General features: G+C 42.8%; 1 protein-coding gene across 5 annotated transcripts in view; it reads left to right on the top strand.

Annotated features, from left to right (window-relative positions):
* Positions 1 to 22,373, top strand: part of LOC118675952 (guanylate-binding protein 6-like) — a 143,112-nt gene extending 120,739 nt beyond the window's left edge. For 3 of the 5 annotated variants that reach the window (XM_036349027.1, XM_036349028.1, XM_036349029.1), the window contains 9 exons: positions 3,733 to 3,860; positions 7,681 to 7,790; positions 7,993 to 8,189; positions 12,408 to 12,653; positions 17,300 to 17,580; positions 18,288 to 18,500; positions 19,899 to 20,001; positions 20,319 to 20,512; positions 21,464 to 22,373. In XM_036349027.1, coding sequence (XP_036204920.1) covers positions 3,780 to 3,860; positions 7,681 to 7,790; positions 7,993 to 8,189; positions 12,408 to 12,653; positions 17,300 to 17,580; positions 18,288 to 18,500; positions 19,899 to 20,001; positions 20,319 to 20,512; positions 21,464 to 21,691 — 1,653 coding nt within the window. In that variant the 5' untranslated portion in view covers positions 3,733 to 3,779 and the 3' untranslated portion in view covers positions 21,692 to 22,373. Of the gene's footprint in view, positions 1 to 2,582; positions 2,787 to 3,732; positions 3,861 to 7,680; positions 7,791 to 7,992; positions 8,190 to 12,407; positions 12,654 to 17,299; positions 17,581 to 18,287; positions 18,501 to 19,898; positions 20,002 to 20,318; positions 20,513 to 21,463 lie in introns of all 5 variants that reach the window. The other 2 variants (XM_036349025.1, XM_036349026.1) reach the window with 1 other exon arrangement.
* The last annotated feature ends 5,542 nt before the right edge of the window (positions 22,374 to 27,915 follow it).

Genomic DNA, 27,915 nt, shown 5'->3' with positions numbered 1-27,915 from the left:
TGGTATTTAGATGAAATACTTCATTCTCACATATTTTAATCAACTATTAAAAATAACTATAGAGTCTAAGCTGGGTTTTTATCTGCAGTTTCCAAATGTTTAGACCCTACCAAAATATTACATCAATTATTGTTTTTAGGTTCAGTTGTTTTGCTGAGTCCTCTGTAAGAATGAAAACAAAATTCCTCAGCTTTTTTTTTTAAACTTCTGTAAAGTAGCAACAGAGAAGTGGGAGGAGGAGTGAGAAGGACCTGGGAGTTGTTCTGTGACACACTGACCTGAGGAGCTGTGGGACAGAAGTGGGAATTCAACTTTGTTTTGCAAGCAACTTGGTCCTGAGCTTAAGCCTCTCAATTTCTGACTCAAAATGGACTGACGAATGGAGAGGTAGGGACACCTGTAGCCTGGTAGCCTGGACTGCAGGGCTCAGTTGCTGGCTTTAGTTTCCCCATTAGGAGCAGTGGTAGTTGTGAGGTGACAGCCAAGCAGGACTTCACATAACCAGGACAACAGCAAGTATAGCAGACAATGTGGGTGCATGGAGAGCTGAGAGATTAGGGTCTTCTCCTGGCTGTTTAATGGGATGGGGTGGGACATGGAGGCAGCTTCTTCATGCATGAGCTCAGTGTTCCTCATTGTAATGTGCACTAGGTTGGACTTGTGGTCCTATTCTTATTCCACATTAGATTCACTGCTTACACAACATTTTAAATTTAATTTTTTTTTAATTTAATTTTTTTCTCAAGAGCAGACTTGGCTCAGAGAGCTCTAGTTTGCCTTTATTTATTGGATGGAAAAAGAGAAAGAGGAGAAAAAAAGATTGAAAGACAGAAAGTAAAAAAGAAAGGAAGGAAGAGAAAGAAAGGAAGAGAGAGAGAGAGAAAGAAAGAAAGAAAGAAAGAAAGAAAGAAAGAGAGAAAGAGAGAAAGAAAGAAAGAAAGAAAGAAAGAAAGAAAGAAAGAAAGAAAGAAAGAAAGAAGAAAGAAAGAGAAAGAAAGAAAAGGGGCTAGAGATGGGCTTCATTATGATTGTGGCCTCACCCCCAGCTCCCAGTCAGATCCTTAAAAGTTGGGAAAGGAGCATGCTGTCCCCTGACAAGGCTATAATTCACTGTTCAGGCTCAAATTTGCTTAGGACACTGCCCGGCTCAGCTTCATTCTTGGTATGGTCTGAAAATTAGGACGGACCAGCACAGCACTTCCTGGAATATAAGAATTACTTTCTCCGTCCTAACAAAGTTCTAGGTCAGACATGTCCAGGAATTATGCACACCCACTTGATATTTTCACATGGATATTTTTAACAGGACATGGAGAATGCAGAATTTGTGAGGTCTTCTTGATATTCTTTATTGACTGTTTTATTAATATATGCTTTTTATTAGTTTATAATATCAGTCTATTTTTAAATTTTGATGAACACTTTATTTTGAAAAACAAAATAAATATCCCATGACTCAGTTTCTCTGAACAGGGGATGACTGTTAAACTTTGTGGCCAAAAGGATTTTGAAGACTTCTAAAAAAGGAGAAAAATCAAAAGCTATTTCTCTTCTGGAACCCCAAACTCCTTCAGTCCCTTCAGTATCATAAATGTAGCCATAGATATTACATTTTATTGGTCTGTCACTTATCAAACCAACTTGTCCACCTAAAACCTCAGACTGTGATGAATACTAGTCATACTCATCACTAGTTCTACAGCTGTTCTCAACAGCTAGGACCACGAGACAGTGAGATGCATTGTGTCAGTCTTGACTTTCCTTGCAGCTACTAGGGTTCAGGAATCTGGAGAAGGGCTGTGCATAAATGAATAAAGAGACTAGAGAAGAAATTAGAATTTGTAAGGTATTTTGGGGAAAGCCAGTGGGAAACTTAGTTCTAGTGACTAAGCTCCCAAATCTCCAGACCCAGAGCTTTTTACTCCCACATTTGCCCTATAGCAAAGCAGATATACATATCAAATGTAAGGTTTGGTAAACAGTAAAGGATTATCAGGTTAGGGGAAATGCATACAGCTGTTCAGCAGGAGGTAATAACATGCAGATTTTCAGCCCTGCTGAAGCCCCAAGTTCCATCAGCCCTCTGATGAACTTCTTGCATAATTAAGACCTGCTGGCTGGAATTAGCCTCCAGCAATGCATGAAACATGTGGCTTAAAATTTCTTGGCTGTGTCCTCAGATTGCTCTGGTCCCAAACAGGTTCTTCCTCAACATCCTTTTAGCAGCTGGTTAAACCTTAAGTTTGGGGAGAGGATGTTCACATGAGGTGATGGATTTGCTTCTCAGTAGTGACCCTGGCATAGGGTAAAGCCACTCGACTGCATTACAAGATGTGACTGCCTAGTGCAGCAGTAACATTCAATCTAAGATCCTCACAGCATTGGGAACACATTGGCCCTTCCAGAGATTCACTATAAGTATAGAACCAAAAATAGATGAATTTTTCACTGTAGGGCTTGGCCTATGCTACTGTGCCAGAAGGAAAGTAGAACATGCACACTGCCTTAATTGATGGGTGCTTCGCATGACTCTGCTTCAGAGAATAGCATTGTAAGCTTATTTCCACTGGGATTTCTTCTAGGTTGGCAGGTTGCCATGGCATCTAGACCCAACATGATGGCCCCCATTTGCCTGGTGGAAAATAACAATGAGCAGCTGTCAGTGAATCAGGAAGCTCTAGAGATTCTTGACCAGATTTCTCAGCCAGTGGTGGTCGTGGCCATTGCAGGACTATATCGAACAGGCAAATCCTACTTGATGAATCGGCTTGCAGGACAGAATCACGGTGAGTGGTGTCTCAGGCAGAGGACAATTCTTTGACTCTAGCTGTATCAGAGTTTCTTAGTTTTCTTCCCTAGTCACATGAAGAACAAAATTCCTTTCAATAAACCAATCTACTAATTCTAATTTTTACTAATAAATTACTACCTTAATGGTATTATCTTAGGCCGAGGCCAATTGTTTTTACTCTAACTATATGACAGCTTATTAGTTTTCTTCCCTGGTTACATGAATTGAGAACTACACACCTCTCAACAAAACAAACTTCTAAGTTTAATTATCATCACTAAATTATTACCTTAATCTATTCTATTGCCATATTTATAGTTTTACTTCTGTTAAGGAAAATCCCTCCTAGTAATGCATAGACTCCTTCTTTTACCTGTGCCAACACTGGGGTCTTGAAATTGTGCCTCCTCTCTTGCTTATAACATGTTTTGCTCTCTCATAGAATTTTGCTTTTCCCATGACTATATAAAGATAATTGCATATCTATCACCATGTTTAAAGATTTTTTTGAGTTCACATCCCATTGTTGTTAACAACCTCTCCCACACCATTTGCCATTTTTATTTTTATCACTTTGATTGGAAAAATATTATCTGAATTTCTTTTTCTTTAGATGTCTCTCTTCTATCCACTTCTATTCGGCCTTTACTGGACCATACTTTAATATGCTCTTATTATGGTATTCAGTGACCTTTATTATATCTGATTCATGGATGCACTTCACCTCCATTTTGAGCTCTTTCTGGATATCATTTTCACTGTTAACATTCATCTCCTCCTTCAAATAGATGACACACAAAATAAATCATTCTTATAAAATAGAGAAAGCACAATCTTTTATATCTTGGTGTAATTCCACACCAAAAAGTCTGATTTTATAGCCACTTGACTGCTTAGATTGTCTGCTGTCACTGTGAGCTGGGCCTCCCCTTCCTTTATAGGTTTCCCTCTGGGCTCTACGGTGCAGTCTGAAACCAAGGGCATCTGGATGTGGTGTGTGCCTCACCTCTGTAAGCCTGATTGCACTCTGGTCCTTCTGGACACTGAGGGGCTGGGCGATGTGGAAAAGGTAAGGCAGAGGGTCACAGATAAAATGTTTTCAATCCGGATATTCTCATAATTAACTCCTTAACTTCTTGATCTATTTGTGAAATCTAGAAATTGAATTATATATCAGGCAAATTCTCCCTTGTTTGACTCTTAATTCTAGGTAAGGTGTCATGGTACACTGAGTAAATTTTCTTTTATTTCTCGGCACTCGTGAATAATTTTATTCAATTTAGTAAACAATTGCTGAGCACCATATTCCTGGGTCTTTAAGTTAGTACTGTAGATACTAGTGACCCATGTAAAAGACCTGCCCTCAAAAAGTCTTTGGTCCTCTGGTGAAGTTCACCAAGTACTCACCAAGCATTTTGGAAGACTTTGAGACACCTCTGAATGAGATGCTTCTATAAAAGATGTGTTTTTTCTACAACATTTTAAGATGGGTTTTTGATATTTTAGTTTTCTACTAAAGGGTAAAATGAATGATTTCTCCTTTTCTGCTTTAGTTTGAGACTTATTTAGAACTAGTACCTAAATTTCTACAACTTTCTATTTCTACCCAAAGAATACTTAAAATTTTTGCGTTTATTTTTATACTAGAGGCCCGGGGCATGAAAATCCATGCACTCGGGTGGTTTCTTAACCTGGCCTGCGCCCTTTCCCAGTCAAGGACCCCACAGGGGGGAGGTCCACCTGCCACTTCCAGGTGATGGGGCATAAGCTGGCAGTCAGACATTGCTCTGGCAGCCCGGGAGCCCTTGGCAGATGTCCAATTGTGGATTAGGCCCTCTCACCTGCAGCCACCTCGGTGGATGGTGTGGCATCAGGACTGGACCTGCTTGCACCATCGCCTCTCCCACTGCCTTTGTGGAAGCTGTGGGTGGGGGGTGCCAGTACCGTCATGACTGGCCTCGAGGCCCAGGCTCCTGTCCCCACCCCCCCACTCACTGGTTGTTCCAGAAGGTCATTTTGCTGTCCAGTATAATTAGCAGATTAGCTCTTTATTATAAAGGACTAGAGGCCCGGTGCACAAAAATTTGTGCACTTGGGGGGGAGGAAGGGTCCCTCAGCCCAGCCTGTGCCCTTTCGCAGTCTGGGACCACTCAGGAGATAATGACCTGCTGACTTAGGCCTGCTCCTGGGTGGCAGAGGGCAGGCCCAATCCCTAGGTGCAGCCCCTGGTCGGGCTCAGAGCAGGGCTGATTGGGGAGTTGGGGTGTCGCCCCCTGTCATGCAGAAAGCAGGGTGATTGGGAGGTTGCGATGCCACCCTCAGTCACACTCAGGGTAGGGGCTATTGGGGGGTTGGGGCACCACCCCCTGTCACACTCAAGGCAGGATCGATGGGGAGGTTGCAGCGCCACCCCCTGTCACACACAGAGCAGGGCCAATCAGGGGGTTGGGGCGCTGCCCCCTGTCACTCACAGAGCAGGGCCAATCAGGGGGTTGGGGAGCTCCGCCCTGTAACGCACAGAGCAGGGCCCATCAGGGGGTTGGGGAGCTCCCCCCTGTCACTCAGAGAGTAGGGCCGATAGGGGAGTTGTGGCACTGCCACCAGTCACACAGAGAGCAGGGTGGATCAGGGGGATGGGGTGCTGCACCCTGTCACACTCAGGGCAGGGCCGATGGGAGGTTATGGCTCTACCCCGTCACACACAGAGCAGGGCCCATGTAGGGGGGTTGGGGCGCTGCACCCTGTCACACACAGAGCTGCAGGGCGGTCAGGGTGTTGGGAGGCTCCCCCCTATCAGGCACAGAGGAGGGCTGATCAGGGGATTGGGGCGCCTTCCCCTGTCATGAACAGAGCAGGGCGGATAGGGAGTTTGTGGCCCCGCCGCCTGTCACACACAGAGCCGCAGGGCAATCAGGGGGTTTGGGCGCTGCCCCCTGTCACACTGATCCCGGTGCCGGGAGGCCTCGTGCCTCCGCTGATCCCGGTGCTGGGAGGCATATTACCCTTTACTATATAGGATAGAGGCCTGGTGCATGGGTGGGGGCTGGCTGGTTTGCCCTGAAGGGTGTCCTGGATCAGGGTGTGGGTCCCCACTGGGGTGCCTGGCCAGTCTGGGTGAAGGGCTGAGGGCTGTTTTCAGGCTGGCAGGTGACTGAAGCTCCCAACCTGTCCTTTTTTTCTTTTTTCTTTTCTTATTCTGGGCCAGCTTTAGCTCTGAGTCTTGGCTCCAGCTCTGAGGCCTCGGCTGCTGAAAGCAGGTATCTGGTTTGTTTGGGTTCTATAATCGAAACACTGTTTCAACTCCAGCTCTGAGATCCCAGCTGGCTGAAAGCAGGTTTCTGGGGTTTTGTTTAGCTTCTATATTTGTAGCAATGTTTCAAACTGCAAGCTCAGAGGCCAGCAAGGCAGGCGGGGAACCTTGGAGTCCTCTATTACTGAAGCAAGCAAGACTCATGTTTGCTTCAAGCTGTCTGGCTGCCGGCCACCATCTTGGCTGGCAGTTAATTTGCATATCACCCTGATTAGCCAATGGGAAGGGTAGTGGAGGTACGGCTAATGCCATGTTTCTCTTTTATTAGATAGGATATCAAATACTCTTGCTGATTAAATAACCTATTGTGTGTCATAAGTGCCACTTCTTATTGTAATTTTTTTTTTTAAAATTGGGCTTTGGAATATAAATGGACAAATCAGCATTTCCTTTCAAATTTTTGTAGGTATTTTTCACTTTTGATCTGGGGAGCAACTTTAGACAGTGTTTATAATAAAACAAAATTCTGTGTTGTGCCATTATTTAGACCTGCTATATTTTATACAAATTAACCCCTCCTTTAAGGTCTTTCATCTGGTTGCACTAGGCTCACTATCCAGCTTTAACTTCTTGAACTACCCTCTGTTCCAGTCAGATCAAATAATTCTACTTTTATTGAAAAGACTTCTGTATGAGGCCATGTCTATTTTTGCTTCTGTGGGTCTTCCCTCCTGCAGGATACCTTCATTTATTCAAATTCACACTCTGCTATGTCTTTAATTTTCAATCAAGATGCTGAGGAAGACTTTATGTTATGTAAAATTTTCCAACTTTCAGAGCTCTGGTCTTCCGTGCTAGACTTGTAAATTTTAAGTTAATACTTTTTAAAATTTATATTTATTATTGAAAGTATTACATATTTTTCCCTTCTTCCCCTCCTATTGACCACATCTTTCTCACACCTATCCCCTCTGCAGGCCTTCAGCATGCTATTGTCAGTGTCCATGTTTTGTGCATATATGCATACAAGTTTTTTTGTTCATATCTTCCCTCCCGCCATTCATTTACTACTATAGCTAAAGTTTTCAATGCTTATATATGTTATATTGATGTCAGCCTTATATAGATATTACCCTTGTTATATTCCTTGCTATAGATGTTTGTCATGCTTTGAAGTAGTCATCATGAAAGTAATATTTGTCATTTTAAACTGCTTTTTATTTTTAACAACAGTAGAAATATTCAGTAGCTTCCCATAAATATTTCTTGAATACATCCCAGTTATGTTAACTATAAAATATTTTATATAGTCCATGACCAACAAATATATGTAGAATAAATATTTGCTAACACCGTTCACTTAACATAATAGCACACCAGGTGCTGCACTAAGTTATTTTTATAGGTTATTTTATTTCATCCAATTCATTAAAAAGAAAACCCTGTGATGACAAAAATCACAGTCACAGATAATGTTTTTTTAATTGCTAACGCTCATGTGTATATTTATTCCCATCTTCAAACTTGCTTGCATTGTGAGTAACTTTCCAGAAATAAAATGAAGGACTGTTAGACTTAGTGTCTGAATGAATTTCTGTATGGGTAAACCCCTAAATGTCTTGCCCTGATGTACTTTTAGGGCGACCCTAAGAATGACTCATGGATCTTTGCCCTGGCTGTGCTTCTGTGTAGCAGCTTCGTCTACAACAGCCTGAGCACCATCAACCACCAGGCCCTGGAGCAGCTGCAGTATCCTTCCAGGAACCCAACTTCCATGTGTCATGGCTTCAATGGGAATGGAGATCCAGTCAGTTTCTCCTTCCCTCTCACTTAGTTGCGTTTGGTAGACCAAAAGGAACCAGAATAAAAGAGAGTGTTTGTAATATTTTTTTTAATCAGAGAAATGTGGGAATTATGAGTAGAAACTTTATTTTCCTTAGCCAGGTACTAGTTATGTGGCAGAGCTGACAGAACTCATCAGGGCAAAGTCCTCCCCTACACCAGATGGAGTAGAAGATTCATCAGAGTTTGTGAGTTTCTTTCCAGACTTTATCTGGGTCGTACGGGATTTCTGCCTGGAGCTGGAGTTAAATGGTCACCCTATCACAGCAGATGAGTACTTGGAGAATGCCTTGAAGCTGGTTCCAGGTAACAGCATGGCTGGGCAGTGGATGGGAGGTAGTAAACATCATGATTGGAGTTGCATTTGTACTTGAGACTAGAAGTCTGCAGAAATGGTGGCTGGGAATGAGTTGAAAAGCTCTATGGACTGGAGTTTAAGTTCACTTAAGAAAAGAAGAGCCTAAAGTAGAGTAAAACTATTCATAACCCATTTGCTCTTTACACTTGTAATTTAGAATCCAATTGTAACGTTGAATACAGTGGTGTTAAAGCCTTCTAAAGACCAGACACTTATATTTATTACTTTTAGTTCCTGCTTTTCTGTGATGAGGAAATCAGCTGATCAGATACTTGGTAGGCATAAAATTACAATGAAAAGCTTATCTAATGAAAAAAATATCTTTCATGTAACTAGACATAATTCATCTAAAATGGGCATATAACTTTTTAATGTCTTTATACATATGTAATCTATAAAAATGACTTTTTAATGTCTTTATACATATGTAATCTATAAAAATGACTTTTTAATGTCTTTATACATATGTAATCTATAAAAATGACTTTATGTTCTAATAAGCCTGAAGAAGTATATTTTATCTTTTCAATCTATCCATTTGTGTAATTTTTGATAATTATCAGAATATAATTGTAATTTATACATCATAGATTTTTTATTTTAAAAACAATTTATTTTTCAATTGTAGTTTATACTCAATATCATTTTGTATTATTTTTAAATATATAGCATAGTGATTAGATAACACATACTTTACAACTAGATCCCTACTATACTTCAAGTAGTCACCTGACACCATGCATAGTTATTACAATATTATGAACTACTAGACGCCCGGTGCACAAAATTCGTGCACTGAGGGGGGGGGTGTCCCTCAGCCCAGCCTGCACACTCTCCAACCTGGGACCCCTCAGGGGATGTCTGACTGTCGGTTTAGGCCTGATCCTTGTTGGCCCAATCCCACTTGCCTGCCTGTATGATTGCCCCTAACTACTTCTGCCTGCCCGATTACTCCCTAACCACACCACTGCTAGGCTGATCGATGCCTAACTGCTCCCCTGCCAGCCCAATCACCGCCAACTGCCCTCCCCTGCCAGCCCGGTTGTCCCCAACTGCCCTCCCCTGCTGGCCTGGTCACCCATAACTGCCTTCCCCTGCTGGCCTGGTCACCCCAAACTTTCCTCCCTCCTTTGCAGGCACAGTTGCCCCCAACTGCCCTCCCCTGCCAGCCTGGTCTCCCTTAACTGTCCTCTCCTGTTGGCCTGATCACCCACAACTGCCCTCCCCTGCCGGCCATCTTGTGGTGACCATCTTTTGACCACATGGAGCAGCCATCTTTGACCACATGGGGGCAGCCATCATGTGCAAGGGTATGATGGTCAATTTGCATATTACTTCTTTATTATATAGGATATTCCGTATGCTGTATTTTACATCCCCATGACTATTTTGTAACTACCAACTTGTATTGGTTAATTCCTTCACCTTTTTCACGCAGCGGTCCCCCTCCCCTCCTCCTGTGCTCCTCTCTTCATGCAGCCATCAGGTTTTTCTCTGTATCTATTAATCTATTTCAAGTTTGTTTGTTTATTTTGTTCTTTAGAATCACATATAAGTGAAATCATTAGATATGTGTCTTTCTCTGTTGAACTTATTTCAGTGAGCATAGTACTCTCTAGATCAGGGGTGGGCAAACTTTTTGACTCAAGGGCCACAATGTGTTCTTAAACTGGACCGGAGGGCTGGAACAAAAGCATGGATGGAGTGTTAGTGTGAACTAATATAAATTCAAAGTAAGCATCATTACATAAAAGGGTACAGTCTTTTTTTTTTTTTTAGTTTTATTCATTTCAAATGGGCCGGATCCGGCCCGCAGGCCATAGTTTGCCCACGGCTGCTCTAGATTCATCCATACTGTCTCAAAAGGTACAATTTCACTCTTTTTTATGATCAAATAGTATTCCATTGTGTATATATACTACCTATTCTTTATCTACTGTCTGTTTTGGGGTACTTAGGTTACTTCCATATCTTGGCAATTATAAATAATGCTGCAATGAATATAGGAGTCATATATTCTTTTGAATTAGTGTTTTGGATTTCTTCAGATATATAACCAGAGTGAAGTCACTGGGCCATAAGGTAGTTCTATTTTTACTTCTTTTGAGAAACCTCCATTCTTTTTTCCATAGTAACTGTACAAATATGCATACCCACCAACAGTGCCAACACTTATTCTTTGTTGATTTATTTGATGAGAGCCACTCAGACAGGCATGAGGTGATATTTCATTATGGTTTTAACTTGCATTTCTCTGATGATTAGCGATGTTGAACATCTTTTCATACCTGTATTGGCCACCTTTATGTCCTCTTTGGAGAAGTATTTATTCAGCTCACTTTTAAATCAGATGGTTTGTTCCTATGATGAATAGTATGAGTACTTTATAAATTTTGGATATTAACCCCTTATCAGATGTGTCATTGGAGAATATATTCTCCCATTCAGGTGGTTGTTTGTTTGTTGATGACTTCCTTTGCTGTGCAAAAACTATTTAGCTTGCTGTAGTCCCATTTGTTTATTTATTTTGTTTCCCTTACCAGAGAAGAGATATGAAAATAAATACATTGCTAAGAAAAATATCTGAGGTTTTACTTCCTTTGTTTTCTTATAGTAATTTTGAGACTTACATTTAAGCCTTTAATCCATTTTGAGGTTATTCTTGTATATGGTGTAAGAAGGTCATGTAGTTTCATTTTTGTGTGTGTATTTGCCCAATTTTCCCCACACCATGTATTGAAAAAACTGTCTTTACCCCATTGTATGTTGTTTTGCCTCCTTTGTCATCTGCTAATTGATCATATTTGTGTGGGTTTATTTCTGGACTCTGTTGTGTTCCATTGATGTATATGTCTGTTTTTATTCAGCACTGTGCTATTTTGATAAGCACAGCATAGTATTATAGTTTGGTATCAGGTAGCATGAAACCTCCAACTTTGTCCTTCTTTCTCAGTATTTCTGTGGCTATTCAGGGTCTTTTATGGTTTCATATACATTTTTGGATTATTTATTGTAGTGATGTGAAAAATGCCATTGGTATTTTGTATGGGATTATGTTCAATCTATAGATTGCTTTGGGCATTATAGACATTTTAATTATGTTAAATCTTTCTTTCTGTATCATAGCTTTTTTCCATTTCCACATATTTACCCATGCTATAATTTCAAAATAATAAAAACATATGAATGGGTTATATTTACATGGGCATGTAGGTATCTGATGAAACCTTGAAAGGAACATCACTTCTGATTTATACACTCTTGATTTCATGTTTCTATTCATAGTTTCTCAAAAACAATGAGAAATAGTCTACACAGCAAAACTATAAGATTGAATATAGTTCTTTACCTTAAAGAATTTAGAGACCAATGGTAATATCTTAAAATTACATTTTAGCCCTAACCGGTTTGGCTCAGTGGATAGAGCATTGGCCTGTGGACTGAAAGGTCCCAGGTTTGATTCCAGTCAAGGGCATGTACCTTGGTTGTGGACACATCCCCAGTAGGAGGTGTGCAGGAGGCAGCTGATGGATGTTTCTCTCTCATTGATGTTTCTAACTCTCTATCCCTCTTCCTTCTTCTCTTTAAAAAATCAATAAAATATATATTCTTTTAAAAAATTACATTTTAGCTACGTTTACTCTTCACTCTTCAGAGGTTTTTATTTTTTTAAGAGCTAATGCTGTACACTTCATTTTTAGCATCTAAACAGTTTTCCTTAAATAATCTGCTGTTATTTCTAACATTGCTTCATTAAGTCTTGTTTGGGCTCTTCATTTTGATCCATAGCTTCATTTTCCCATGTGATCAAGTAGACCAAAACGTACATTTGACCCATGTTTCTGTTATTCATACAGTAAGCAATATAGACAATACACACCATACTCTACCATTTTTAGGTCTGATAGTAGCAATAGGTCATTGTTGTTGTTTTTTTAACTATGTTGATCGCTTCAAAAAATTTTCCCTGGAGTTGGATCATGGTAAATTTTATGTTAAAGAAGCATTTGGATGTCCATGCTAGAGGAGTTACACACAGAAGTTATACAGAGAGAATTCGGCAAAGATACAAAAATCCCTGTCATAAAAATATTTAGGTCCCTTGTCCTTAGACGGCTTCTACTGTAATACCTGTTTTTGTTTGTTTGTTTGTTTTAACCTTTCAGGCATGAATCACAAAGCTCAAATATCCAATTTCCGAAGAGAGTGCATCCGAAATTTCTTTCCAAGACGGAAATGTTTTGTCTTTGACCGGCCAACAAATGACAAAAAACTCCTAGCCAATATTGAGAAGGTTGAGGACAAACAATTGGATCCTTACTTCAAGGAAGAAACAAAGAACTTCTGTTCTTACATCCTCACCCAGGCGAGGACCAAGACCCTCAGAGAGGGAATCATGGTCACTGGGAAACGTGAGTCTCCATTTCACATTTTGTGGGGCCTAATATTTTTTGAATATATTACAGGATGTGTTCTCCAGGATTGCCGGGAGCCGGTCCATGCTTGCTGTTTCAAGGGACCTGGCATATATGGCATACTGTTCTTAATATGTTTGCTCACCTTCTTGGCACTATGTGTTTTAACCAAGGTCTCTGAGAAAGGTTGTTTCCCAGGTAGGGATTTTCCCCTGAAGTTAGGGAGGGAATAAAACCTCTTAACTAAGTGCCAGGTGGGTAATTAATCACTTTAACTATGAACAATCATGCTTAAGCTACATAATCTTTACTCCCTGGAATGGAGATAAGAAACGCCCTAACCTTTGGAATAGAGATTGATAGGATTGGAATCAACTGGTATAAATACAGATGTAACAAGACAGAACTAAGAGAGACAGAACCTAGGCACAGAACCTACACAGAACGTTCTCTAGAGACAGAAGAACTTCGCTGGAGAGAACATGGCAAAAGATCCTGGACAGAACCTGACTACAGAAATTGGCAAGAGAACCTGACTAGAACCTGGTGACTGAACCTGGCTGGAGAACCTGGACAGAACCTGGCTGGAGAACCTAGCGAGGGAACATGGCTACAGAACCTGGCTGGAGAACCTGGAGAACCTAGCAAGAGAACATGGACACAGAACCTGGCTGGAGATCCTAACCAGAACTTCACTGGAGATCCAGACCAGAACTTGGCTGGAGATCCTGGCTAGAGATCCTGCCTAGGCTGCTGATCAACTGAATGCTGCCTCTGTGTCATTCCTTCTTCGCCAACTCCGTCTACGCCTTTGGGAACCCCTGGACCCGCTGGGGCTGGACTCCGGCATCTGGCGCCTGAACAGGGACCCCTAGGTAAGCCCCATTCTCGGGATGGATAGGACTCCACCGTAGGAAGAGGGTGGATAGTCTTCACCGACTCCGTCCACACCTTTGGTAACCCCTGGAACAGGATTCCCCTAGGTAAGCCCCCCCCATTGAGAACCCCACACTCGGGACGGATAGGACGCCACCAGGGTACTGCAGACCCCCCTATAGAGGATAAGTAGGGTAAGAAGGTGGATAGTACAGAACTTAGATTGAGAAGATGGGCCATACTGAGTCCAAAGAAAGAAGACTCTGTATTGATTCTTAGATTGAGAAGATGTGCCATACTGAGTCTAAAGAAAAAAGACTCGGTATTGATCTTTTAACACATATGCTTGCTAGCAGAGGAATTAAGGTTACTCCCAGTCAGACAGAACGTTTTATGCAAGAAGTATGTCCATGCTTTTCTAAGGAAGGAAAGGTAAATGTAAAGGCATGGGAGGAGGTAGGCCCAAGGAGCCTTATCCTTAACCCCACTGCAGCCTTTCCACCCCGGGAAAGTGCAGGATTGGCAAGCTCTCCCTAGGGTGATAGATCAGGACTCAGGTAATAGCGGAAAGCACCAATCCTACTCTTAAAATGGATACAAGAGAGCATTTGGGGTTTTTTCTTTTTAATGCCTGTTTTTAAAAAATAAAAAAGGGGGAATTTGTCAGGAGCCGGTCCATGCTTGCTGTTTCAAGGGACCTGGCATATATGGCATACTGTTCTTAATATGTTTGCTCACCTTCTTGGCACTATGTGTTTTAACCAAGGTCTCTGAGAAAGGTTGTTTCCCCAGGTAGGGATTTTCCCCTGAAGTTAGGGAGGGAATAAAACCTCTTAACTAAGTGCCAGGTGGGTAATTAATCACTTTAACTACGAACAATCATGCTTAAGCTACATAATCTTTACTCCCTGGAATGGAGATAAGAAACGCCCTAACCTTTGGAATAGAGATTGATAGGATTGGAATCAACTGGTATAAATACAGATGTAACAAGACAGAACTAAGAGAGACAGAACCTAGGCACAGAACCTACACAGAACGTTCTCTAGAGACAGAAGAACTTCGCTGGAGAGAACATGGCAAAAGATCCTGGACAGAAACTGGCCTCCGAACCTAGAGACAGAACCTAGCGAGAGAACATGGCAAAAGATCCTGGACTGAACCTGACTACAGAAATTGGCAAGAGAACCTGATTAGAACCTGGTGACTGAACCTGGCTGGAGAACCTGGACAGAACCTGGCTGGAGAACCTAGCGAGGGAACATGGCTACAGAACCTGGCTGGAGAACCTGGAGAACCTAGCAAGAGAACATGGACACAGAACCTGGCTGGAGATCCTAACCAGAACTTCGCTGGAGATCCAGACCAGAACTTGGCTGGAGATCCTGGCTAGAGATCCTGCCTAGGCTGCTGATCAACTGAATGCTGCCTCTGTGTCATTCCTTCTTCGCCAACTCTGTCTACGCCTTTGGGAACCCCTGGACCCGCTGGGGCTGGACCCCAGCACAGGATTTCTTTTTGATTCTATATATAGTATAAGTCATAGATGTTCATACTCCATGATGACAAGTGTATACTTATCACACTTTTGGGTGTTTACAAATTCCTCTCCAAAATTACAACCTTTATCAGCAAAATCTATATTATCCATACATATAAAAAAATCTTCTAATCTTAATGAATCACTAACTGGGGATAAAAAACAGAATATATATTTCCTCAGTTGAAGTTCTTTATAATGAACTAGTTGCCCAGTACACAAAATTTGTGCACATTAAAAGGGAATTAATTAGAGGAAATATTTTAATATTGCTATTTGCCCTTTATAATAGAAGTGTCAGAGATGAAAGAAAATTAGTAAAATGTATATGAAAATCTTCCTCTTGTTAGAGTCTGGTGCACTGTGGGACCCAGAGTCAAGTCCCTGCCCAACCGCGCATACCTCAGACCTGGCTGGCCCCACCCCCATTGGGCAAGATCCAGACCCATCAAGCCCTTCCAGGCAGGGGGGCACAACCTCAGGTCTCCCGTCAAGCCCCGCTGGGTGGGGGGCGCAGCCTCAGGTCCCCTGTCAAGCCCCACTGGGCAGGGGTTGCAGCCTTAGGTCCCATAGCCTGGGACAGGGTGAGCGGCCTGAGGTCCCCTGGCCTGGGCTGGGGTGGGAGGCATGCCTTGAGGTTCCCCGTCAAGCCATTGGGGGGGTGCAGCCTGAGGTCCCTGGCCTGGCGCTGGGTTCAGGGGGGGGGGGCCTCAGGTCCCCTGGCCCGGTCCCAGGGCGGAGGATGTGGCCTGAGTTCTTCCATCCAGCACTGCCTGGTTGGGGGCATGGCTTGAGGTCTCCCAGACTGGCGCCAGGGCTGGGGGCTTGGCCTGAGGTCCCTAGTGAAGCCCTACTGTGTGTGGGGGGGGTGCAGCATGATGTCCTCTGTCAAGCTCTGCCCAGTGGGGGATGTGTACTGAGGTCCCCCGTCAAGCCCTGCCCAGCAAGGGGTACAGCTTTAGGTCTCCCAGCTTAGCACCAGGGTGGGGGCGCAGCCTGAGGTCCCCTGGCTCGATACTGGGGCAGAGGGCATGGCCTGAGGTCCCCTGTCAAGTACCACCAGGTGGGGAGTGCAGCCTCAGGTCCCTGCTGATTGCTTGTTAAGGCTTGTTATGGGAACTTGGCCTCCACTGTGGGCGCAGCCATCTTGACCATAACAGCATGATGGTCAATTTGCATATTCCCTCTTTATTAGATAAGATGAGAGTTGCAAGAGGTATACAGAGGATATTTTGGGTGTTTAGACCAATTTAATAATTCACATTAGCCCATAAAGTTCTGAAAACTTATGGGAATCTTGAGAATTGAGAAAAAAATAGGGTCACATTTACCCTGCCTCATCTGTCTACAATTTGCTGCTAAGATTTTCAAGGGGAAATTATGTTTTCCAGATATCCTTTAGTATGTTAGATAAAGGTTAATATTGAATTATGTTAGCCTTGTGTTCTGAAGAAACATACAAATTAAGAGTCAATGGGATAATAGTGTTACTGGAGGAAATATGTTCTTCTGTGGTGTTGTGTGAAAGGAATTTGAGGGACCTTTATGTAGGAGGAGTTTTACGTGATAATGGCAAGGATTATTAAAGTGAAAAGCAAAGTACACTCTCAGGAGACAGAGAGCTGGCAGGCTAGTGGGCAGCTACTGCCCTGGGGTATTTGTGAACCTTCCCAATTTTTATTTTTGGGTTTGGAAAAGGGCAGCCTTTCTTCACAACTATCCAATCTGTTTCCTGTCTTCTTCAGGGCTTGTGCCCTTCCCCTATGCAATCTTTTCCCAGATTTTCCCAGGTTTGTGCCCTCTGTCACTTATGGTCTGAATATTGGCTCTTTTTGCACATGCTTCTTAGTTCCACCTGGTTATTTAGCTCTTACCTCACAGGTACTTAGTATAGAAATTTTACCTCTGCGCCATTTTTCTTCATCTTGGGACTTCCCAGGGTGACTGTAAGGCTGTTTTTTCCTACTTAATCAGGCTTTATCGGACTCTGATTTCATTAGCTCCCTGGTCTCTTGTTAATATCCAACTAACTGTGTACTACAATAATAGTAGAAGGAAGTGGTGAGTTTGTGTGTGTGTGTGTGTGTGTGTGTGCATATATATGTGTTTGTGTGTGACAGAAAGAGACAGAAAGGCAGAAAGAGACATTTAGAAATGTAATCTCACATAAATGGATCCCATTGAGTGATAAATTGATATTTATCCCTTGAATTTCCTGGCTTATTAGGGCTAAGGACTCTGGTGGTGACTTATGTGGATGCCATCAACAATGGATCAGTGCCTTGTTTGGAGAATGCGATGACAACTCTGGCCCAGCTTGAGAACGCTGGGGCCGTTCAGAAGGCAGCCAACCACTACAGCGAGCAGATGGCACAGAGAGTGAGCTTCCCCACAGACACGCTGCAGGAGCTGCTAGACCTGCACACAGCCTGTGAGAGGGAAGCCATTGCAATCTTCATGGAGCACTCCTTCAAGGATGACAACCAGGCATTCCAGAAGAATCTGGTGGTACTTTGTCTTACTATTTATTTACCCTTTGAGACCTTTCCATTGTAAATTAAACCTGGAAGATCTTTTCTGACCCCAGTCCTCCGCTCTCACTCATGGATCGAGTAGTCTGGTTTCTTATGAGGGACAGAGTTCAAAAGACTGCAATTTCTTCTTCCCCTCCCAACAAACCTCAGGTACTTTATGTAAAAATTTATCTGGTCTCTGATGCATAATTAGCATAGACATCTTTCTGAACTGCATACTTATATTGAATTCAAGCCTGCCCTGAATATCCAAGTCATTCCTTGGCTAGTCACTTTCTTGAGGACACTCTCCCATTCTCAGGAACAAAATGTCTCTTAACAGATTCTCATACCAGGCTACTTTCAAGTCCTATGGCTCCTTGTTGTATCATTGTGTCATTGAAGATGGAATTAACAAAAGTTACAGCTGCAAGGAGCCATAGAGATAAGGTAATTCAACACCAATATTATTGATGAAGGACCTGAGACCCAAGGAGGTCAGAAGCTTTCCCTTGCCTCACATGGAATTTTCAGGGTTGTGAGTAAAGGAAGCCTTGTAATTCCTGTTTTATTCCATGTCCTTCTCCAACAGAATGCTTTTCTCATGAGGACCACAGCTAGACTTCTTTCCACCAGGTTCTTTGGAGTTTTTTCTCATCTGTTCCTTTCTCCTGGTGACAGCCCTCTATACTTCCCTTATAGGAAATCATAAAGGATAAGCAAGATAAGATCTTGCTGCGGAATGAAGAGGCATCTGTTAAATTCTGCCAGGAAAAACTTGAGCAGCTTTCCAAGTCCCTGATGGAAGATATTTCAGCAGGCATTTTCTCTGTTCCTGGTGGTCACAAGCTCTACGTGGAAACAAAGGAAAAGCTTGAACAGGAATACTGGCAAGTGCCCAGGAAAGGACTGAAGGTGAGGAATAAGGGGAGCATAGGGGTCCTACAGATTAAAGTCAAGAAGGTCTCCTGCCGAAACCGGTTTGGCTCAGTGGATAGAGCGTCGGCCTGCGGACTGAAAGGTCCCAGGTTCGATTCCGGTCAAGGGCATGTACCTGGGTTGCGGGCATATCCCCAGTGGGAGATGTGCAGGAGGCAGCTGGTCGATGTTTCTCTCTCATCGATGTTTCTAACTCTCTATCTCTCTCCCTTCCTCTCTGTAAAAAATCAATAAAATATATTTAAAAAAAAAAAAAAAAAAGAAGGTCTCCTGGAAATCGATCATGGCATCAGTTGTGGGTAATATGGGAACATGGGGATATCATGACTGTTTTAGCATCGAAGGCCAGTTATTTTGTCTTTCTTTCTACAGAGAATCAAAATGCCCATTTTCAAAAATGAATATAGATTTCTGAAATCCATAAGAGACACAGGAGAAATAATCATTTTCCATCCAACAATATTATATTCAGTGTATCAAAGGCAGGCAATTTACAAGGTAAAGTCAGAGCCTTTGTGTTTAAGGCAGATCAAAAGAGAAAAGGAAGTCAAACATGTAGACAATTGCACACAGGGTTATCATAGTTATCAACCTGAGATAATTGGCTACGTAGGTGATGATACACGTAATAACATTAAATGACAATGCAATTAATATTTATTGAACTCTTACTGTTAAGACATAATATTGAGCTCTTTCTCTAGAATTTGAATTATTATCCTTTATATAGCATTAGGATGCATCTATACTTTTTTTTAACATTTTACACATCTGAACTGAGAGGCAGAGATGGGTTAAAATGACTTGCCTAGAGTTACAGTCAGCAAGTGGCAAAGGAGAGCAGGAGCACTAATTGGAGACAATGTTTCTCCCTGGAAAGCAAATATACAAAAACGCCAGAGACAGTGGGTTTGTAGAACTGAACATGGTCTCACTGTCTGGAACGCAGAGTGAAGAGAAGAAAGTATCACTGGGAGAGAGACTGCAGGGAGTATGAAGAGCTCTAGTCGCTCTAAGGAGCTTGGAAACTGTGAAATCATGATGCAGTTTTTAAAAAAATGTATTTTATTGATTTTTTTACAGAGAGGAAGGGAGAGGGATAGAGAGTTAGAAACATCGATGAGAGAGAAACATCGATCAGCTGCCACCTGCACACCCCCTATTGGGGATGTGCCCGCAACCAAGGTACCTGCCCTTGACCGGAATCGAACCTGGGACCCTTAAGTCCGCAGGCTGACTGATGCTCTATCTACTGAGCCAGTAGGGCTGATGCAGTTTTAATCATGAAGGAAAAATTACATGGACATACTTCGTTTTGCAGCACTATTTTTCCCAGGGAAAATCAAAGTTCTTTGTTCCTTCTTGTCTCCTCAGGCACATGAGGTTCTCCAGAGGTTCCTGCAGTCGCAGGCAGCAACAGAGAGTTCCATCCTGCAGGGAGACAAAGGGCTCACGGAGGAGATGAAGGCCATGGCAGGTAAGGGTAAAGGCAGGCCTCACAATGAGTGTCAGGTACCTGCAGTGTCCTTTGACAGCTGTGAGAACAAATCTTCCTGACACAAGGAGCTTTCTCTCCTTCTGTGGGACATACTCTCTAATTCTGAAAACACCAGGGCACATCAGCCAGCCAGGGCCTTTCTCATCGCATTCTGATATGAGCTCTTGATGGTGTGGCAAGGGAGCAATTCAGGGTCTTCCACCTCCCTTACCAGTTTGGTTTGTTCTCAGAGCTCAGGAAGGTAGAGATTAGTCCTCACCTAATTTTCTTTCCTCTTTCAAACCTCCCTGGGGCAGCGGAGCGGGCCAAGAAGGAGGCAGCTGAGAAGGAACAGGAGCTGCTGAGACAGAAACTACAGGAGCAGCAGCAGCAGATGGAGGCACAGAAGAGGAGTCGTGAGGAAAATATATTGCAACTGAAGGAGAAGCTGGAGAGGGAAAAAGAGAATATATTAAGAGAGCAGAATATGATATTGGAGCATAAATTAAAGGTAAGTCCTGCCATGGCCTCAGTAGTGCTCCATGGTCATTGTCCTGGTACCTCAGGTGGGATGCAGAATGTTACAGCAAGACCATGGAGGAAACACCATTGTCATTTACTACTTATGATTTGTTAAAACCTTGAATCTTCCCCTTGTCCCCTTTCTTTGTAAAAAATATCTTTGAAATCTACTCTGTGCATACACTCTGGAGTAGTCAGGACAAGCGTCTCATCTCTGAATACTTGTAGAATATAAATAGGGTTTGAGGTGATATTTTAGGTTATTTGGAAATGATCTTATTTCGGCTGAATAAATAGGTATTTGAAATACATGTACTTGTTATTACCATCAACTGGTTTGCTTTACCAAGATCATTGCCTATTATCAGGAACCCTATTACCACCCAAAGACTCTAAGGTAGATCTTTGGTGACAATAAACTATCAGAAATGTCCAGATTAAAAGAACAAGGACGTGACAGCTTCAAACCTGCTGCGTTGTTCCCAAGTATGGAGAGTCTACCCAAGTTATCATATGGCAAAGGAAGAATTCCTGATTGGCTATCTGTACATGTTCATAATAGAGTTCTAGAATATGTATAATTTCCCATTTTTTTCTGCATTTTGGTTGGTCATATTATTCCAAGTGGGACTGAGAATTAGTATGAGCAGATTAATGTTACTTCTCAACTGGTATTATGACTGGCACATAGTACATTTGTCCTCAGGCCAGGCTTAGCATCCTAGCAAAACCCTATGGATATGTGAATATTTGTAAGACTGTAAACTATGCTTTCTTTCAGTGTTTAGGTCCAAGACAGGATTATTCCTTGTTGAAAAATTATCTTTGGTTATGTAAATGAGAACAATTTTAAGAGTAGAAGGAAAGAATTCTTAAATATAAAATGTAATTTTTGAAAAACATGGGAATTTAAAACATCTTACTTCTCACCTTTTCTTAGGTTCAAGAAGATTTGCTTAGAGAAGGATTTAAAAGTAAATCTGAAGATATGAATGCAGAGATCAATCATTTGAGAAATATGATTGGTAGTACTCAAAGTGATAATAGTCCCTTGATGACACAAATCATGGATAGACTTGCCAGTGAAATTGACGCAATATGTTGTGCATCTGGTAAATTTTTTAGTAATGTTTTGAGAGGTTTTGGCTCACTATTTAAAGATAAATAGTTCTCCTTTGAAATGAAGTATAGAATGTGGATATATGCTATGGCTTGTTTTTGGTGTGTATTCGTTTTGATTTCATTCATCCAAGTCTTAAACATGAAAAGTGCCTACTAAAGGATATCAATGTCTAGTCCTCATTAGATAGGATAAATGCCCATAGGCTTTGATATAGCATGTTTACTTAATGAAACATACCAGTACATTTTTAAATAAATATACTTACAATTAATCAAGTTATCACTGTAAATGGCAAAAGACTGGAAACTACTAACAAATTCATCTATATAAATTGGTAATATAAATTTAACATTTGCATATGGTGGAATATTATGCATCCAGTAAATAGAGAATTAAACTCCATTTTTATAAATATACAACAATCTTAAAAATACATTTTAAAATGAGGTACACAAGAAGTGTATAATGTGTTTACAGGAAAAATGTAATTCCTGTGTGCAATCATATGTATGTGTACACATTGAATATCTATAGGAGCCCTCAAAGAAGTAATATCAGTTCCTACTTGGAAGAAGTGGGTGAGATCAGGATAATCAAGTCACATGCTTTTCCTTATATACTCTTTCTTTTGAATCCTGTAATGAAATTTTATAAATAAGTAAATAACAAAGAAAATGTAAAGTGTAATACTAATCTATACTAATAAAAGTGTAATATGCTAATTATAGACTGGGAGACCAGCTGGGGAGGGCAGTTGGGGGCGATCAGGCCGGCGGTGGGGTGGGGTGCAGTTGTGGTGACCAGGCTAGCATGCAGAGTGGTTAAAGTCAATTAGGCAGGCAGGCAGGTGAGCAGTTTGGAGCCAGCTGTCCTGTATTGCAAGAGGGATGTGAGACTGTCAGTTTAGGTCCACAAGGATTGGGCCTAAACCAGCAGTCTGACATTCCCCGAAGGGTCCCAGATTGGAGAGGGCAGGTGGATCTGAGGAACACCCCCCATGCAAGAATTTCGTGCACTGGACCACTAGTCCTATCTAATAAAAGAGAAACATGGTAATTAGCCGTACATCCGCTACCCTTCCCATTGGCTAATCAGCGAGATATGCAAATTAACTGCCAGCCAAGATGGCAGCTGGCAGCCAGGCAGCTTAAAGCAAACATGAGGCTTGCTTGCTTCAGTGACGGAGGACTCCAACGTTACCCGCTTGCAGCTGCGGGCCTCTGAGCTTGCAGTTTGAAACATTGTTACAAATATAGAAGCAAAACAAAATCCCAGAAACCTGCTTTCAGCCAGCCAGGATCTCAGAGCTGGAGTTGAAACAGTGTTTCGATTATAGAACCCAAACAAACCAGATACCTGCTTTCAGCAGCGGAGGCCTAAGAGCTGGAGCCAAGCCTCAGAGCTAAAGGTGGCCCAGAATTTAAAAAAAAAAAAGAAAAAAAGGAGTGGTTGGGAGCTTCAGTCACCCGCCAGCCTGAAAACAGCCCTCAGCCCCTCACCCAGACTGGCCAGGCACCACAGTGGGGACTCCCACCCTGAAGGGTGTGTGACCAGCTGCAAACAGCCATCATCGCCTCATCCAGGCTGGCCAGGCACCCCAGTGGGGACCCCCACCCTGATCCAGGACACCCTTCAGGGCAAACCAGCCAGCCCCCACCCATGCACCAGGTCTCTATCCTATATAGTAAAAGGGTAATATGCCTCCCAGCCCCGGGATCAATGGAGCTATGAGGCCTCCCAGCACTGGGATCAGCATGACAGGGGGCAGTGCCCAAACCCCCTAATCACCCTGTGGCTCTGTGTGTGACAGGAGGGGGGGCCACAACCTCCCTATCCACCCTGCTCTGTTCATGACAGGAGAAGGCGCCCCAACCCCCTGATCAACCCTGCTCTGTGCCTGATAGGGGGGAGCTCCTCAACCCCCAGATTGCCCTGCAGCTCTGTGTGTGACAGGGTGCGGCGCCCCAACCCCCCCTCCCCACTGGCTCTGCTCTCTGTGTGACGGGGTAGAGCCATAACCTTCCCATCGGCCCTGCACTGAGTGTGACAGGGTGCGGCGCCCCACCCCCCTGATCCACCCTGTTCTGTGTGTGACAGGAGGCGGTGCCCCAACTACCCTGTTGGCCCTACTCTGTGAGTGACAGGGGGTAGCTTCTCAACACCCTGATCGGCCCTGCTCTGTGCGTGACAGGGGGGAGCTCCCCAAAGCCCTGATCGACCCTGCTCTGTGCGTGACAGGGTACAGAGCCCCAACCCCCCTGATGGGCCCAGCTCTGTGAGTGATGGGGGCAGCACCCCAACCCCCTGATTGGCCCTGCTCTGTGTGTGACAGGGTGTGGTGCTGCAACCTCCCCAACGACCCTGCCTTGAGTGTGACAGGGGGCGGTGCCCCAACCCCCCAATCGGTCCTACCGTGAGCGTGACTGAGGGTGACATCGCAACCTCGTGATCCGCCCTGCTCTGTGCATGACAGGGGGCGGCACCCCAACTCCCCAATCAGCCCTGCTCTGAGCCCAACCACGGGCTGCACCTAGAGATTGGGCCTGCCCTCTGCCACCCGGGAGCAGGCCTAAGTCAGCAGGTCGTTATCTCCCGAGGGGTCCCAGACTGCGAGAGGGCACAGGCCGGCTGAGGGACCATCCCTCCCCCCCCGGGTGCACAAATTTTTGTGCACCGGGCCTCTAGTCTATATATATAAAAGGCTAATATGCTAAGTGTCTGACCATTCATTCGACTGGTCCCTACGGTGCCCACTGACCACCAAGGGGCAGATGATCCTACCAGTAGGTTAGCTTGCTGCTGGGGTCTGGGTGATTGGGATTGGGTGCCCTGGATCCCTCCGGCTATCCCATCCTGGCCTCAATCATGCACCAGGGGGGTCCCTTGGCCTGGACTGCACCCTCCTGAAATCTGGGACCCCTGGGGGGATGTTGGAGAGCCTGCTTTGGCCCGATCTGTGCAGGCCAGGCCAAGGGACACCCACCGGTGCACAAATACATGCACTGAGCCTCTAGTAATGATAAAAAATGACAAGAAAATGTTAAAAATGGCTATTAGATGATGAAAGCTCTTAAGGCTTCTAGAAATGACATCAGCCTGCACAATTAGGAGTTTCAGATTAAGTCAAAGTATAACATTTGCATCCTCATCTTTTTTCCTTTTGGGCCTGGTTCTCAATCCATTATATTTGCTTCAAAACTAAGATACACACTTTCCTACCTCTCTTGGAAATCTCAGCTAAAAAAAATAAAAAAATCTCAGGTAGAGTAGCTTCTACTTCCTATCCAGAATTATACTTTTAAGCTATTAGAAGCCAATTACCAAACATAAGAACATGCACTGGTGAGAGCGAGCCTATCATCCTTAAAAGTGCAATGGTGGCCTCTATGCTATAAGCAAGAGCCAAGGAGACATGTGCCATTGCAGAACTGCATGGCCTGCTGCTGTTGGGGATGATAAGCCTTGGCACATGGAGCTCAGGTGGTGGCACTTAAATACCAGAAGCCAAACCCATACAATGATTGCAATCAGTATCATGGTTTGTCTTAGCTCAGGCTACTACAAAAAGTTACCATATATTGTGTGTCTTAGAAAGCAAATATTTATTTCTTCTAGTTCTAGAGGCTACTAGTTCCAAATCAGCATGCCAGCACTGGGGGGTTTTTGGTCGGAATTCTCTTCCTGATTTGCTGAGGGCTGCTTTCTTGCTGTGTCTTCACATGATGGGAAGAGTTCATAGGAGCTCTCATGATTTGTATTATAAGGGTAGTCAAACAATAGTGCAAGAGAGAGAATGTAAGGTAGTGAAATATCATTTTTAACCTAAATGTATGGCAGAAAAATTACTTCCAAATATGGGTGCAAAATTTATATTTTGAGGAGAGCTTTTCTTAAATAAGTCAAGAAAGTTCTAAATGTTTTAATTTAGGCAAAAATAAAAATAGCTTAAATATAAACTCTGCAGTACCAAAGTAAATGCAGATCCAAAACAGCAGTGGAAATGAAAATAGTAAATATTAACTTAATAAAAACATCATAATAACGTACTCTGTATTAAAGAGAGGAGATAAAATAATTCAGGAAGAGTCTGCATGTAGATCAAGTATTAGAAACCCTTTGAATTGTTTTGAGGAGAATAAGGTGAGTAATTTTGAGTTTCATGATTTAAGTCTAAATAGTGCCATTTATAATGTAATCAATTAAAGAACAGAGAAAGTTTTTAATTTCTATATTTGGAGACATAAAAATGATTTTCACAAATCTCAGTAAATAAAAAAATAACAAAAAATGTCAAGTAAAGTTAGAAAATATATTTAAAAGATGAACAAATTTGGCCTAATGTATAAATGTAGAACCCTACACCCAACAATAATAGAATATGCTTTTTTGTAAAGCACACTAAGAAACGTCACATGAATTTTACCTGTACCAAACCACAAAGCAGGATTAGTTGTCTTATGTCAGACTCTCTAGATGCAGAGGCTTGGTGATGGGTTGTGTTCATGTGATTTATTGAGGGCTGCTTTCAATAGAAGGGGTCTAAGGGAAGTGGGAGAGGGCAAGAAAATAGAAATGAAACGAGGCTATGGTTGCAGGGAAAAAATGGCTTCAAGCTGATCCACTGGGATCTCTGTGGCACAAACAGCATGAGAGCTTGTCCCTCCTTGAAGCAAAGTCTAGACATTTGTACCCCATCAGGCATTGTCAGGGGCTTTCCATCTTGAGCAGAGCAGCTACCAGGCTGTTAAGGGAAATTCTCCAAAGGAAAGAGCAGCTGTGAGCTTTTTAGCAATGAACACCCACAGCAATAGCAGGATGGATGCAAGGCCTTGTAAGATGATCAAACTGAGGCACTAACAGCGAACAGCACCGCTATAAAGATTCATATTTGCAGACCTACCACGTGCCAAGGTCTATGCACACTACCACCCCACATTGGTGAGGTTCCTGTGTTCCAGGCAGCCAATTATATAGATCTAGAATCCTTTTGCAGAATTTTAATTTTCAGAGCTCTCTGGGTACAATCTACTATGGACTGAATTCCCTACTAAGCAAATTCTGGGATGGAAATTTGCATGTAAAATGTTTATTAGGGAAAACTCCTGGGACAAGCACTTATAATAGAATGTAGAAGGAAATTGGACTGGAAAGGAAGGGGAGTTTAGCTATAGTCTTAACAGTTGCTTCACCCATTTTAATGGAGAACTCTGGACTTTAGAAATCATCTCATTTCCCCCAGTTTTTAAGAGATTGGTCCTTGAACAATGAACATCCTATGAATGGTTGAATTTAGGCAAAGTGACTATTCAGAAGAGAGCTGAACACATGTGTTTTCAGGAGAGCTTGTATTTCAGAACAAAGGAATATAAGAGGGTTAGGGGACATGGGAGAGATGAAAAGTGGTGAGAACAATGGACATATACTTCATTGAGGTTCAAGAGAATTTCTGTAGGAGTTGTAGAAGAAGGGCTCACAATACACAAAGAAACCATGATGGGCAAAGAATTGAATTTGCAATGGCAAGTTTCATAAGTGGAAATGTTATTGTTAATTCCAAAATTTAACCTTGTATAGCAGTTAGGGTTCTACAAACAAACAAAGAAAACAAAACAAACCCAGAACCAATAGGATGTGTATATATATATAGAAAGAAATTTATTGAAAGGAACTGGCTCAAATAATTACGGAGGTTATCAAGTCCAAAACCTGCAAGATAAGCCAGCAGGCCCAGGAGAGCTGATGTTCCAATTCTAGTCTGAAGGCCAGGAAGAGCCAAAGTTGCAGATGAAGTTCAAAATCTACTAGATACTTTAGTACACAGGTACCTATTATCCTATATAATAAAAGGCTAATATGCAAATCGACCGAACAGTGGAATGACGGTCACTATGATGCGCACTGACCACCAGGGGACAGATGCTCAACACAGGAGCTGTCCCCTGGTGGCCAGTGCACTCCCACAGTTGTTGCACCACTCAGACAGAAGCTGGGCTCACTGCTGGCAAGTGCAGAGGTGGTGGCAGAAGCCAGCAGTTAGATATCCCCCAAGGGCTCCCATACTGCAACAGGGTGCAGGCCAGGTTGAGGGACCCCCCGACTGCACGAATTTCTTGCACTGGGCCTCTAGTTTACAAATAAATGCCTCCTTGCAACTCCCACCCAGATAAAAATATAAAGCATTACTTGAATCCCAGTAATGTTTCTACTTCTAGTTACCCAAGATTAACTACTACTCTGACTTCTATCACCAAGCAAAGTTTAGTCTGTTT

This window comes from Myotis myotis, unplaced genomic scaffold, assembly GCF_014108235.1.
Source record: "Myotis myotis isolate mMyoMyo1 unplaced genomic scaffold, mMyoMyo1.p scaffold_m19_p_2, whole genome shotgun sequence".
Taxonomy (NCBI): Eukaryota; Metazoa; Chordata; class Mammalia; order Chiroptera; family Vespertilionidae; genus Myotis; species Myotis myotis.
The sequence above is the reverse complement of the archived record's forward strand: the minus strand, read 5'-3'. Positions and strand labels throughout refer to the sequence as shown.